A 13,300-nucleotide genomic window follows, 5' to 3' on the forward strand; every position below is an offset into this window, starting at 1 on the left:
CATCCATAACATCAGCGATGTAGATTGGGGATTTGGTACACAGGCTGGAAAATAATTGTTAAAAACCTTTGTATTCTCTCTGGAATGAAGCTAATCGCCCATTCTGCCAATGGCTAATTATGGTTGACCTGCTTGTGTCTTGTGGCCCTGAAGCAGAGCTTCCCCCAAAATGCTGTGGCAACACTTTAGATGGGGTCCCACTCTTTAGAGTCTAACCAACCTTTTTTTCCTCTCTCTTGTTAATCCCCAGAATGCAACGGCAACAACAGCAACGTCGAATGTTCACAGCTGCCCTCCTGGTACTTGTTTTCATTCTGGCAGCTGTGAGTACCACCGAGGCCGGCAAAAAAGAGAAACCAGGTAAGGTCCAGTGTAATTCAGAGTTAATCCCCAAGATAGATAGCATGTGTGGGAAAATGTCACATGCTTCTGGTTTTGTTATAAAATTCAGGTCATTCGTTAACCTTTTGACATACGGAGTAGGGATTTGTGGCTGTGACATGTTGTTCTGTGTTAAATAGAAAAACAGAAAGTAGTTTCCGTGAAAGCTGGCAGCTTGACAGCCCTGGAGACTGGAGCGCTCAGTTTATCACAGAGTGGGTATTGCAAGGCAGCTTAAAATTTGCTCTGGGAATAGGTTCATGCTTGACTTGGGGAGAACCAACCAGGAGTGATGAAAGAGCAGTTATCATATTGCTCGTTTAGTGTTGTATATGACAATGCTATGCCAACGCTGTGTGATGTGGAAATCCTCCAACAAAGAATTGAACTAACTCGCTGCTGCACATAGACAGCCAGACGTCCAGCGGTAATTGCTTTCTGTCAGTGATGAACTCAGACCTCATCATAGGAGAGACAGGCCTGGGGTGGAAAATTCACCTCTATCAAACCCTGTTTTGACATGTTTTAAGGAACACATCTTTTGGTGTTTTTCATAAGGTCTTGGTATTTACAAGCTACTTACACACCAGTTAATATGACCTGTGAATCTATCAGAATTGGTGTTCCCATTAAAAAAAGGTGTTTCTGACCACCTGTTTCTGACCATTGTGGCTGTATAGAAATAGGAGAAAATGTGAATGTAAATATACAAGAGCTAGAAGGAAGATAATTTTGTGTAAGGTTATTTAAAGTTACTTGTGATGTTTTGACGGCCTAACTGTTTTTTGGAACCTTCGGGTTTGATAACATTGCTGTCTTTTCCCATCAGACTTGTGTTTAAGGATTTAAATGAAATCACGATCCTTACTTTTGTCCCTGAGCAACAAACCCACCTGTATTAACAGCTTTTCAAGTACGCTTCTCCATGTAGTTTTTAATTTGCCTTTGGAGTTTTGGTCATATTCTGACATAAAATGTGACATGGTATACCAAGTGAAAAGTTTGTATCCCACAGCTGTTTCCTGGAGGTGCTTAAATCCTCTGATGTACAACGTCAATACGTACGTTTCTAATCTGTATGGTGTGTAGTGCTTCACTTGGAACTAAAAATATTTGCATGCCATCAGCTGCTGGAGACAGAGGAGTCTCCTTTCTGAATGAGCCCTCCTGCATGTTTTGGTCAGTGATCCCTGAGGGTTTCTAGATGATTCTGAAGATGAGAATCCGCTTGAGAATATCTAAGTGGACTAGTAGACGTGGTATTGGGACTGAATTTGAATGATCCACCCTGCTTTGGAGTCAAAAAGACTGACCTGTCTCTGCAGAACTGTGAAGAGAATGCCAGACCTGCTCTTGAAGCAGTTGTTTTGCAAATGTCTTCCTTATTCACCCTTTCAGGTGCTGTGATTGTTTAGTGAAATTTAGGGAACTTCTCCATAGGCTCTGGGTACTGACCACTTCTCTTGCTTGGGTTTGGTTCCTTGTCTTCATCCAGAGAAAAAGGCAAAGAAGTCTGACTGTGGAGAATGGCAGTGGAGCGTCTGTGTGCCCACCAGTGGTGACTGTGGCCTGGGGACGCGCGAGGGCACTCGCACTGGAGCTGAGTGCAAGCAAACCACCAAGACTCAGAAGTGTAAGATCCCCTGCAACTGGAAGAAGCAATTTGGAGGTAAGCATTGCGCTCTCAAGGGATTTGCTTTGATTTCTACTTAAGTATGGAGCAGGAAGCTTGTATTTTCTGCTTAGCTCTGCCCATCTCTCGGTGAAGGGGCTACTCCTGTATTTCAAGTTCATCAGAGCTAGAACATGTAAGGCATCAGAAGGCAGCTTCTTCAGAGCAAATCAGCTCCTCTGTAGAGAGTCCATATAACCTATTTATTGTAAACTCAGTCTTCCAGCAGCATGCTGGAATCTGCTCTCCTGTGGTGTACAACCCTGTTTAAGGCAGCAACGTAAGTGCCGTGTGTTCACTCACAGCTGTGAATCTCTGCGATGGTTACCACAGGCTTTACGTGACCTTGTGGTGTGTGATTTGCAGCGTGGAGCGTGGGCTACCAGTGTGTGCATTGAAAGGAGTGAATGAAGACCAGTGTATTTCATCTATATTATTCAGTTCAGAAGGTTCATATGTAACAATTCAGAAAAATAGTCACATCTGCGCTGGACAAGATGTCTGTCCAGGACTCAGATCTGATTACTCTTGCAAACTGGGCTTTTTTCTAGTAAACAGCTTGTACGGTGTTGGCGTCATAGTGATCTTAACAAACCAAGGCAATCAGTGCAGCAGTTTCAGACTTGACAAGTTCATAGTTGCACATACATTCTTGAAACTGTTCAAGCCTTATTTGGTAACCTTTTGCATCACACAAATGGAGGAACAGCCATCTAGGAAGTGAATGACAATTTCCACTGCTATTGTTTCTTTCTTTCTTTTTTTTAAATTTATTTATTGTGTATCTTCATAGTTGACTGTATTTTCCTTTATATGACAATAATGCAACATCCATGCAAAAGCAAGAGGATTTAAAAATATTTGAGGGGAAAGACTGCAGTTACCACTGCAGATCATCTTTAAAGTTTTCGTGGGATTCCATTCTTCAGTTTCATGATTCTTTTGTCTACAAGCACTGACTGTCTATGATATCCTATATTAGACTCATAACATTTTTGTTTTCACACTCAGTCATTCTGTTTTAAGTATTGCCATTTATTTTCTCGTTGCAGCGGAGTGCAAATACCAGTTCCAGGCCTGGGGAGAATGTGACTTGAATACTGCCTTGAAGACTCGAACCGGCAACCTAAAGAGAGCCCTTCATAATGCCGACTGCCAGAAGACCGTCACAATCTCAAAGCCCTGTGGGAAGCTTACCAAACCCAAACCTCAAGGTAAATTCCATTTGCTGTGAGCTGCACGCTAGTTTGTTCAAATCACTGCATTTGTGATGTCCCACGTGCTTCAGTGGGAGCTCAGTAGTACAGGAGATTGTACTGTCACATCCTTTTCTCAGTTCTACACTCTTATCTCTCAGCGGTCAGGCAGACAATATTCCTGAGTTGTATAGTCAAGGCAGTCTCACACACAAGAGGTAAGTTGAACATTGGAGCTCCGATTTTAACCTTAGACCACCTGTACTGCTACCAGTTTGCTGATGTGACTAGACTTCCAGAATACAGATGCTTTTCATAACTCACCTGTTGACGGGAACAGACCAATAATAGCATGCAAAAGTGTCTCTTGATAAAGACACCTTTTATGTACATTTTGTTTGGGATCGAACAATGACTAGTTGAAAAAAGGACTGCTTTCCTTCCAGGCAGGTGCGGTGGGTTGACCCTGGCTGGACGCCAGGTGCCCACTAAAGCTGCTCTATCACTCCCTCTCCTCAGCTGGAGGGGGCAGAGAAAATATAATGAAAGGCTCATGGATTGAGATAAGGACAGGGAGATCACTTAGCAATTACTGTCACAGGCAAAACAGACTCGACTTGGGGAAAATTAATTTAATTTATTACCAATCCAATCAGAGTAGGGTAATGAGAAATAAAATCTCAATCTTAAAACACATTCCCCCCCCCCCCTTTTTCCTTCTTTACTCCTAAATTCTCTACCTGCTACCCCCACAGTGGCACAAGGGGATGGGGAATGTGGGTTGAGGTCAGTTCATCACTTGTTTTTTCTGCCGCTCTTTCCTCCTCAGGTGGAGGACTCCTCATACTCTTCCCCTGCTCCAGTGTGGGGTCCCTCCCACAGGAGACAGTTCTCCACGAACTTCTCCAACATGAGTCCTTCCATGGGGTGCAGTCCTTCGGGAACAGATTGCTCCAGGGTGGGTCCCCCACGGGGTCACAAGTCCTGCCAGCAAACCTGTTCCAGTGTGGGCTTCCCATGGGGCCACAGCCTCCTTCAGGCATCCACCTGCTCTGGTGTGGGGTCCTTCATGGTCTACAGGTGGATATCTGTTCCATTGTGGATCTCCATGGGCTGCAGGGGGACAGCCTGCCTCCCCGTGTTCTTCACCATGGGCTGCAGGGGAATCTCTGCTCTGGCACCTGAAGTACTTCCTCCCCCTCCCTCTTCACTGACCTTGGTGTCTGCAGGGTTGGTTCTCTCGCATATTCTCCCCCCTCTGCTGGCTGCTGTCGCACAGGGTTTTTTTCCCCTTCTTAACTGTTATCCCAGAAGCGCTGCCACCATCACTTGACACTACCACCACCTGCCCTTGGCCAGTGGCAGGTCTGTTGGAGCCGGCTGGCATTGGCTCTGTTGGACATAGGGGAAGCTTCTAGCAGATTCTCACAGAAGCCCCCCCTGTAGCCTCCCCACTACCAAAACCTTGCCATGCACCCCAATATAACGGGTAGTATTGAAGGGATGTTCTGCTCACTGCACGCTGAAATATGTGGATGTTCTGCACCGTTGGGGTTCTGTATTCTTTATTCAAAGATAGCAGGAAGGAGAGTACAGAATGTATATGTCTTATTTAGATGCAAGTGACAGCGTAATTTCTAGTCCACAGAAAGGCATATGCCCTCCATTTGTGTTTCCAGGTGTCCCTTAGACAAACTTATTTTTTTTCCAATCATTAAAGCCTTTTAATGTACTCTTTTGTTGGAGTAGCAGGTGTTATGTATGTAGGATGATTTATAGTGGGAGCTAAAACTGTGAGATCTTGTTTGAGATACAGAAGTAAAGTGCTTTAAGTGGATTATACAAGCTATGCTACCCTGGCATTTGTTTGCTTAAAACCAGCTAGGTTTAACACATTCCAGGCTCTGAATACTGGGATAATTATAAAAATAAATGTGATTAGGAGTGACAGGTGCACCTGGGACAAGCAATTTTCGAATTGTGGATGGTGGTGCACCATTGATCTGAGGAGTAGCTGCAGGTGGCCTGCTCTGCTTGTGCAACCGGGGACATGTCTGATGAGGTTGCAGACCCTTTGTGTGTGTGTGCGTGCATCCCTCTGCTTTGCAGTCAGTAGAGCCGTAACTGGTCTTCCTTGTGCCCCGTCCATGGGGTTCTCGGCTAAGCGCTAAGTCTAGAACCTGCGTAGATAATGACAAGCTGTGAAGCAGAAAGGGTACAACTAGATTTTCAGAGACCAGCTGACTTGGTTGAGTTGGCAGCGATAAACATCTTCATTTGGGGGTGGAAGCAACTGGATGGGGATGCAGGAAGGGCTTTGAGCTGTATGATTGTATTGTTTATTAGTTTGGGGGGGGAAGGACTTTTTCTTTTTGTTTGGGTTTTTTTGAGTAAGTTTCCATGCCTAAGTGGCATTCGGGAATTTATTGAATGAAGCTTCCTATTGTGCTGCCAGAAGGCTGCTGCCACTCGAGCCGCTAGTAGCCCTCTGCTTTGCTCTGCTCCCGCTGAGTTAGTGTATTCTGTCAATGGCTGTGAGAAGAGGGGAGAGGGAGACAAAGCAGAGTGTTGGTGCAGCATCGTTTTGTGAGAGCAGTGCTGTTGGGTGGCACAGGGTCATTTTCAAGTTGTAGTTTTAAAGGCAGAGCTTGTGAAATTGCTGGATTGGAGTTAACGGATTCTAGATATGAGTGAGTTATTGCTGAGACTGAAACTCGGATTGGGACTGACTGCAGCAAATGTGGTTTGACTTTATTAGAAAACCTGACTTCATTTGATTTGAAGGAACACAAAAGGAGAAATAGGCACAAACGTGGGTTTGTGATCACAATAACTGTGGGCAGAAATTCTGCTCTCCTGATTTGTGTTAGGAATCTCACGGCATCTTCCTGCCTGCCACCTGCTCGTTCGTCTGCTGTTGGCATTAGTAGGAGCAGCACGCATGGAAGTCACACACTCGCAGCCTGCCTGCGCCCCGAGCTAACAGTAAGAAATCCATATTGCGGATCTGTGGGTATAACTACATGGAAGCTACACCGGACAGGGGATTGGCAGCAGTAGGAGGAACTAGAGTAAGAAATCAGGTCAAGCCGATGAGGACTGTGTGAAATGTTGTGCCCTACTGAACTTTATTTCTGAGTTAAAAAACTGAGTGTTGGCATGTTGGATGGAATGAGAGTATTTGTTTTCTTCCTGAGGTGAAGGAAGTGACAGGTTGGAGGTAAAAGTCCCCACCCGCATCTAGATAAAGGAAAAATTAAACTGCAGTCAATCTGTAGTTAGAATAGGACCCAATTTAATTCTTTGGAGACCAGAAGTAAGATCTAGATTATTGTCTGAGCACTTGGAATGGACTGTAGGTACATACTAGCCTCCCGTTTCACCCGTAGCTTCACACCAAGGGCTCAAGGCTACAAGACAAAAAGCATATGATGCAGTATTTGGAAGCAGCAATCTTCTTCTGAGGCACAGTGTTGCATAAGGTTGTGTTGATATGCAGCTAGACCTGTAAACACCGGTCAAGTGCCATACGTTCCTACTGTGATTGCTTGGAGTAGCAGGGCAGTGGCTCTCTGGCATTTGGGAGCTTTGGCAGCAGAACAGCGAGTGAGGGGCTTATTGATTACAGGAATCTCTTCTACCACTAACCCGTTACCTTTCTGACTGGTGTCTGCTTCAAGAGCTGCATCACTGAATACAGCTCTGGCAGCGATAGGTTGGGAGTACCCAAAGCAGATGTGAACTGACTGAGGATATTGCACTGAAAAATACTAGTATAATCAGAAAAAGGGTTGTTTTCATGATTTTCCTGACTAACCCTCTTTCCCACGCCCTGAAATTTTCCTTCTGTTAGGTCGTGTTTGTAACCTCTCCATTACACCACTCTTCCTTTCGATTTCATGTTGTAAATGGGGTGAGTAAATGCCCCTATTTAGCGTCTTCAAACAATTGTAGTTTTATATATCTTCTGTTACTTTTTGTCACTTGTTGAAACTTCAGACTTAAATATTTTGTTGTATAACAATTTATATCCACAATAAGAATATTCTCTACTAGACTTACCTAAATTCTTTCTATTATTGCAAAATCAATTTTGATATGAAGAGACTGGACTGTACACATTATTTCAAATGTGTCCTCTACAGATTTGTGTTGAAAAAGAAAATATCATTATAACACTTCCTTTATTGTTCATTACATCCACTAATTAACCTAAATCTGTTTTTCTTTTGATTACCGCTTGCATGTGGAGCAGATATCTTTATCTGAGATCTTTACTATTCTCCCCGACTCTTGTATTTTTTAAAAAAGTTAATTAATGAAGTTAGTTAAGAACCCAAGAAGGTGCATGGGCAAAGCAGATTATTTCATCTAGGCTTGCCCAACGAAATATTGTATACCAGATTTCACCTGACACGTTTCCTTAGAGTGGCTTGGTGTCTGAAGTTACTCCTCACTCTCTCTGTTCTTGGAGAAAAATGCAAATCAATTAATGTTATCTGTAACTGCTGCTCTGCTGTTGCTTATCCATCCTTCCAGCTCATAACCACGCAGCAACTTTGCTGGTAGGATGAATCCTTTGTCTCTTTCCTCTCACCTAACTATTTTGAAGATGACTACTGTTTCATAGGAGATTGATCTATGCTTAACAGAAAGGAAAATTATACCTGCAGAAAAATCCCAAGGGTCATAATTTTGCAGATTTTGCTGATAAAAGTATATTTTGGCTCTCCAGGAACCTCTATGAGCTGTGGGAAAACTTCAGCTAAATTAAACCAGCAGATACTCATTGACCTTGGGAATCAATGCTTGCCTCATAAACGAGCGTTCTTATGGAGTTGTTTTATCATTAGTCAGCATTCATGGAAAAGCCTAAAAATCTTTTTGAAGCACTCTCATTATTTCAGAAACTAAAAAAAAAAAAATATGTATTTTTTTTCCTTATTAGTAACTGCTCTGTTTCAGTATTTTTACTTCTGAGCAGCTGAATCTGAGTATGGATTGTAGTCTGTGACACTTGGACATTTTGGAGCTCACTGCTTGCAAGAGGAGAATTATTAGAGAAACTCTGCTGTATATTGGATTTAAGGGGGACAGCAGGTGATGAATGGGGAATTTGAATTTTATCTGGATTTCTGACGAGCTCTTTTCTCCATAGCTTTGCTGAGGTGTTCTCAGATTGGAAGACAATAGCTTGGTCCTGGGCTGCTGTGCTGAAGTGTAGTTAACACAGGGTGAAAACTGTCATTCGTTCTTGAATAGTGTGCATTTGGACAGAGAGATTGTCAGCAACGTGACAGTGATATCCCAGACACTGTGGTTTGTGTATTTAGTACACAGATGAGGTCATGAGAAAGCCTGTCACAAAGGCTGGAAAGGATGAAAGGATAATTTTTATCACAAAATCCCAGCGGAGGCAGCCACCTCTCCTCTAGCACACACAATTGCATATTCTAATCGGTGTCTGCAAGGCCAGGGATGTTCAAGGTCTCCCTAAACTATCTTGACAGATGTGAAAGACTCAGGCACTTCTGTCGAGTGGCTGCTCTAATGGCCAACTTGCACTGAAGAGCAGAAAACGCTTCCGACATACTCCATCTGGCCCACTTCACCACCACCCAAACATGATGGATGGTTGTTCGGGTTCCAGCCAGCCAGAAAGTAAAAGAATGGGGTATTGTCAGGATTCAGGAAACATTTTGCTTTAACTGCTGAGAATTTATTTTTTTATTGGGTTGGGTTGCCTGATGGGCTTTATTTCTTTTTGCACTCTTTCCGTCACTCTCATTCTTCCTCTCTCTGTCCCCATAACTCTTGTACTTTCAGCGATTTGTTCTTCCGATTAAGATAAAACTTAATAGAATAAGCAGTCTGCCTGCTCTTTCTGCAATGTACCCTTCATTTTTTGAATTATGCTCCTTTCCGATAGCTTTTTCACCCAGCTGTACTTAGTTCTTTTTAATAAATCTCCCTTCCCAACTTTTTATCAATTTACAGTATATCTGATCTGTGAATTACTTCATCCTGGCTCAGCCCTTGCCCCATAGGAAAACAATTCCAACTAAGGCTGACAATCGTTAACACTGCTTACACCACTGTTCTCTTTAATGGGGTGGCATCCAAAGATCACATCTTCCAACGAGGTGCAGTGTTTGGAAAGGTTTCTCACTTGAAGGCAAAACCTACCGGCGTTGTTAATGGCTGTAATCTCTTTCCTCTAATGCAGATGAGGTGTAGCATTTGAGAGTTTAGCAAGGTGCCAGTGCAGTTCCCTGCGTTTGGCACGGCATGCGTGCTGCTGCAGTGGAGGAAAGACTATGCTCTGTGTGCTTTTAATAATTTCATATCGTTTGAAGAGCTTTACTTAAGAGTTTAGCGCAGAATAAGCAATCATCTGCACTACGTTGTTTCTTTTATTTAGCAGTCTTTACAGGTAGCAATTAGCTAATCCTCCTTGGTGCTGAGGAAGTACAATTTCAAGAAAAGTAATAGTTGAAAGTCAGAAAGGCTAAGTGATTTTCCAGGTTTAGACAGTATCAACGGCAGGTCCGGGCTCTCAGCTAGGAGCTGTTGACTCTTGGCTTCATGCTCTGACTAGTAGCTGCTGCTCCCTTTTTCTCCCAGTCTGCAATTACAATTATCAGAATGTGACGATTTACTTCAAGGTGAGTGTCTGAACTACAGTCTTTGACTTGGGCCTTTGGTCTTGACATTAGTAATCTCAGTGGACTTAAGACAGTGTTTGACACTGATTTACTTTGTGTCGCCTTGGGGAGCTTGGTGTCAAAACATAGAGCTGGACTTCGGTTAATGAGCAGGTAGATCCCCATCCTTCATTTGGTGCCAGGAGCAGAAAACAACATGTGGGTTTTGAGCACTACAGTGGCAGCCTTGACTTCTACCTGCGGCGAGGACATCTTACTCACAGCTCACTGCCAGGACAGACTGACTGGGCTTTGGCAGGGTGACTTGGCTGCTGCAAGGAGCCGACAGTGACGTTGTCTGAATGAATTGCTCTCCTGATACGCAGCTATTCGTTGCTCGGGCAGACTGGGTGCTGCGCTGACAAAAGGCTCACCTGTGGCCCACTCCATTTTGCATGTTGGACAATCTGCTTTTTCCGGGGTGCCCTCCCTCAACTTTGCCTGTGTGCAGCAACAAAATGTCTGCTTCTAAAGAGTAGCTGGAGAGGACACAGGGAGAGAAGAAATGACTTGTTAGGACTGTGATTTTTCTGTTGTTTGAAAGATGCTGGTGTCTCCTGTTTTGGCATCACATTCGTGCTGTGTCTCCCTCTGTACGTTTCAGAATTCCCCATCTTTAACGTAACTCATTAGTCGTGCAGGCATGCAGCTAGCGTAATAATTAGTATTTCAGGAGGCAGAATAATAGGATCTGCTCAAACTAATTAGATATAAAAATGAGAGATTTTCTCATATTAGGAAACAGCTGTGATAGTTAAACAAAAACCTGAAAGGCAAAATTGGGAGGTTTTTCTCTTGCTTTAAAGGATGAGGCAGGTTTATTGAAGAATGGCCTCCGGCACTGACCAGGAGCCCGCAGTGAAATGCGGTGATGTGAGCTCTGCGGGGCGGACACTGGCAGCGGATGCCCGGTGGGAACAGTATAGCTGGCTGTTATTATTGTTACTATCGTCGTGATTATTTGTATTGCATGAGTGCCCAGAGGCCCCAGCAGAAAAAGAGTGCCATTGTACTAAGCACTGCATAAACATTGTGAGAGGCAGTTTTGCCATGAATAATTTATGCCTTACGGAGCTGAGAAATGTGAAAACCAAGAGAAGAAACAGCGGTCCAGAGGGGTGAGAGTGGGTACTAAATGCTTGGTTATATTTCCCTGTGCACCTTGCTGGTCTGAGGACAAGGCTTGTTATTCTTGTTGATGATAACATCTTGTTATTTCAAGATGGAGTAAAGCTCACCGGAAACTTTAGGCTCTGAGACATATCTCTTTGATTGGGCTTCTTGCTGCCGTAAGGTGAGGAAATACAATTTTTCTCAATTTCAGTGGGAGCAAGAGTAAGCCATATAAGGCCAATAAAACACCACAGTGGTTACGGTGCGGACCAGCCTCAAGCTGCTAGTAAGCTGCCAGTGCAGCCCATAACTAATAAAGTTTGGATGTCTTTTAATGGTGTTTTCTCTGCTTCCATTTCCTTACGTTTCTTGGAGGCTTTGCAGTATAGTCTCCCTTGAGACTGCTTTTGTACCTTTGAAAAGTTATACTGTTTGGATAAAGAATTTGCAGGCATTGTCAGATTATAACATAATACCAATCTGATTGCGACAACACTGATTGCAGGGAGCAGAAAATGCTTGTAGGAGAGGTATAAAGAGAAATATTTTTTGGAAAAGAATGTTACAATTTTTGGTTGTTCTGCAGGTTTTACAGGTGTGTTTGAAAAGAAAAAGGCTGGGAAGCTTCATGGGAAAGTTTCATTTTTTCACCCTCTGGTTTGTATTTCAGATTATTTTTTTTTATATGCTGCCCCAAAAGATGAAAGACTGGATGTGTCAAATGTTCTTGTGTAACCCTCTTGTGCCTGCAGGAGCTCCTTTTAGGGTTCAGTCCAGACCTTTGTGGGTGAAAGTTTAAATGGCCGTGTGCGTGCCAATTCTGTTACACGCTCATTGTCTCACTTTCCTGGCTTGCAAGAGCAGTCCAGCCTCCTTGGCATTAGTCAGTGCCCTTGAGCCGTGAAAATGCCTGAAGCTGTGGGATTTGCTGTGGTAAAAGATATGCCATCAGCAAATGTTTACACTCATTACTGTTCCCAGCAGTGAAACAGAGAGGAAGCCCAGTTCCTTCCTTTCTGTCCTGTCCTTTCCTTTTCTACTTCTTCACTTCCTTCCCTTTCAAGCTTTCTTCCCCCCCCCCCCCCCCCCCCCCCCCCCTTCTTTATCCCTCCATCTTATTTTCCACGTCACCATCTCTCTATCTTTTGTTTTATCTGTGCTTACTCTGAAAGTTTTACAGGTGAGTTTTCAGAGTGTGGAGCACTGATCAAAGCCAAGTCCCTGTCCCATGCCCTGAGGGTAGATCCTGTCTAAGGCAACGCGGAAAACACAACTGAGAAATGCTTGTGCCCTCTTTTCAGAACCTAACTAAATAAAAGAGTCTCTATTCACAGTATATCACAAACAACATTCTGCTAAATAACTATTTATAGATAATATATGTATTACAGATCTCGGATCTTTTTGCTGTGTAGGTATATGCCAAACTCCAAATGGATTATTAATACTTTTTGGTTTTGGCAACCTCCTGCAGACATGTGAACGCAGAGAGTAAACTCTGAATGTATCAGTCCGTGCCGGCACCTGTCTCGCTGGCATTAAGAGGGATCTTGTGTACAGCACAGACCGAGGGCTGAAGAGCCAGCTGGGGCTGGGTCCCTCTTCTGCTGAGCAGAGAACATGACAAAGAACAGTAAGAAAGTCCATGCTCTACAGAAGCAGCAGTACAAATGTACCAGAGGCAGATGGGAAGAAGCAGCAAACAGGAGAGCCAAGTGAGATAGTTCTGGAAATCACTTTCCTGTTAGCCAGACCCCTTAAGCAGTCTCCAGTTGCAAAACAGGTTTTGCTTGAAAAGTTTATCCATTGCAATCTTCCGAAGCCTTACATGTGACCCAGAGTTAAAGGAAATGAGATTAAACTTTCCTGATCTTTGCCTTTGGACAAATAAACTATCTAGCAAAATCAGAAAATGCACGTGTTTCTGTGTAGGCAGTTTTGAAACTTTCTCCCCCAAATTTTTGAATGAAGGAAATTGCCAAAATCAAACCCTTCTGATGAAAATTCTTGATTTCAACAAATTACCACTTAAAAACCACCCTTCCTACAGTTCCTGATGAGTTTTATGTAAGGATGTTAAGATGAATTTTTTTTTTAGGTCTTACATCCAAAAGTCAGGTTCAAGCAATGGCTTCTGGCTGTCTAAGATAATTTCAGAGCTTTGTGGATGGTTTTAGAATAAATTGGATTGATTTTTTTTTTCTCTCTGCATTTATTTCTTCCTGCAATTCCAA

At 43.4% G+C, this 13,300-nt stretch overlaps 1 protein-coding gene across 1 annotated transcript in view; it reads left to right on the forward strand.

Moving 5' to 3' along the window:
- The window catches only part of PTN (pleiotrophin), a 76,557-nt gene that overhangs the window by 55,436 nt on the left and 7,821 nt on the right, over nt 1-13,300 (forward strand). Inside the window, exons 2-4 of the mRNA XM_082495085.1 lie at nt 251-360; nt 1,877-2,050; nt 3,106-3,267. Of these exons, the coding sequence (XP_082351211.1) occupies nt 252-360; nt 1,877-2,050; nt 3,106-3,267 (445 nt within the window). The 5' untranslated portion in view covers nt 251. The remainder of the gene's footprint in view (nt 1-250; nt 361-1,876; nt 2,051-3,105; nt 3,268-13,300) is intronic.

This window comes from Vanellus vanellus, assembly GCF_965231255.1.
Source record: "Vanellus vanellus genome assembly, chromosome: 1".
Taxonomy (NCBI): Eukaryota; Metazoa; Chordata; class Aves; order Charadriiformes; family Charadriidae; genus Vanellus; species Vanellus vanellus.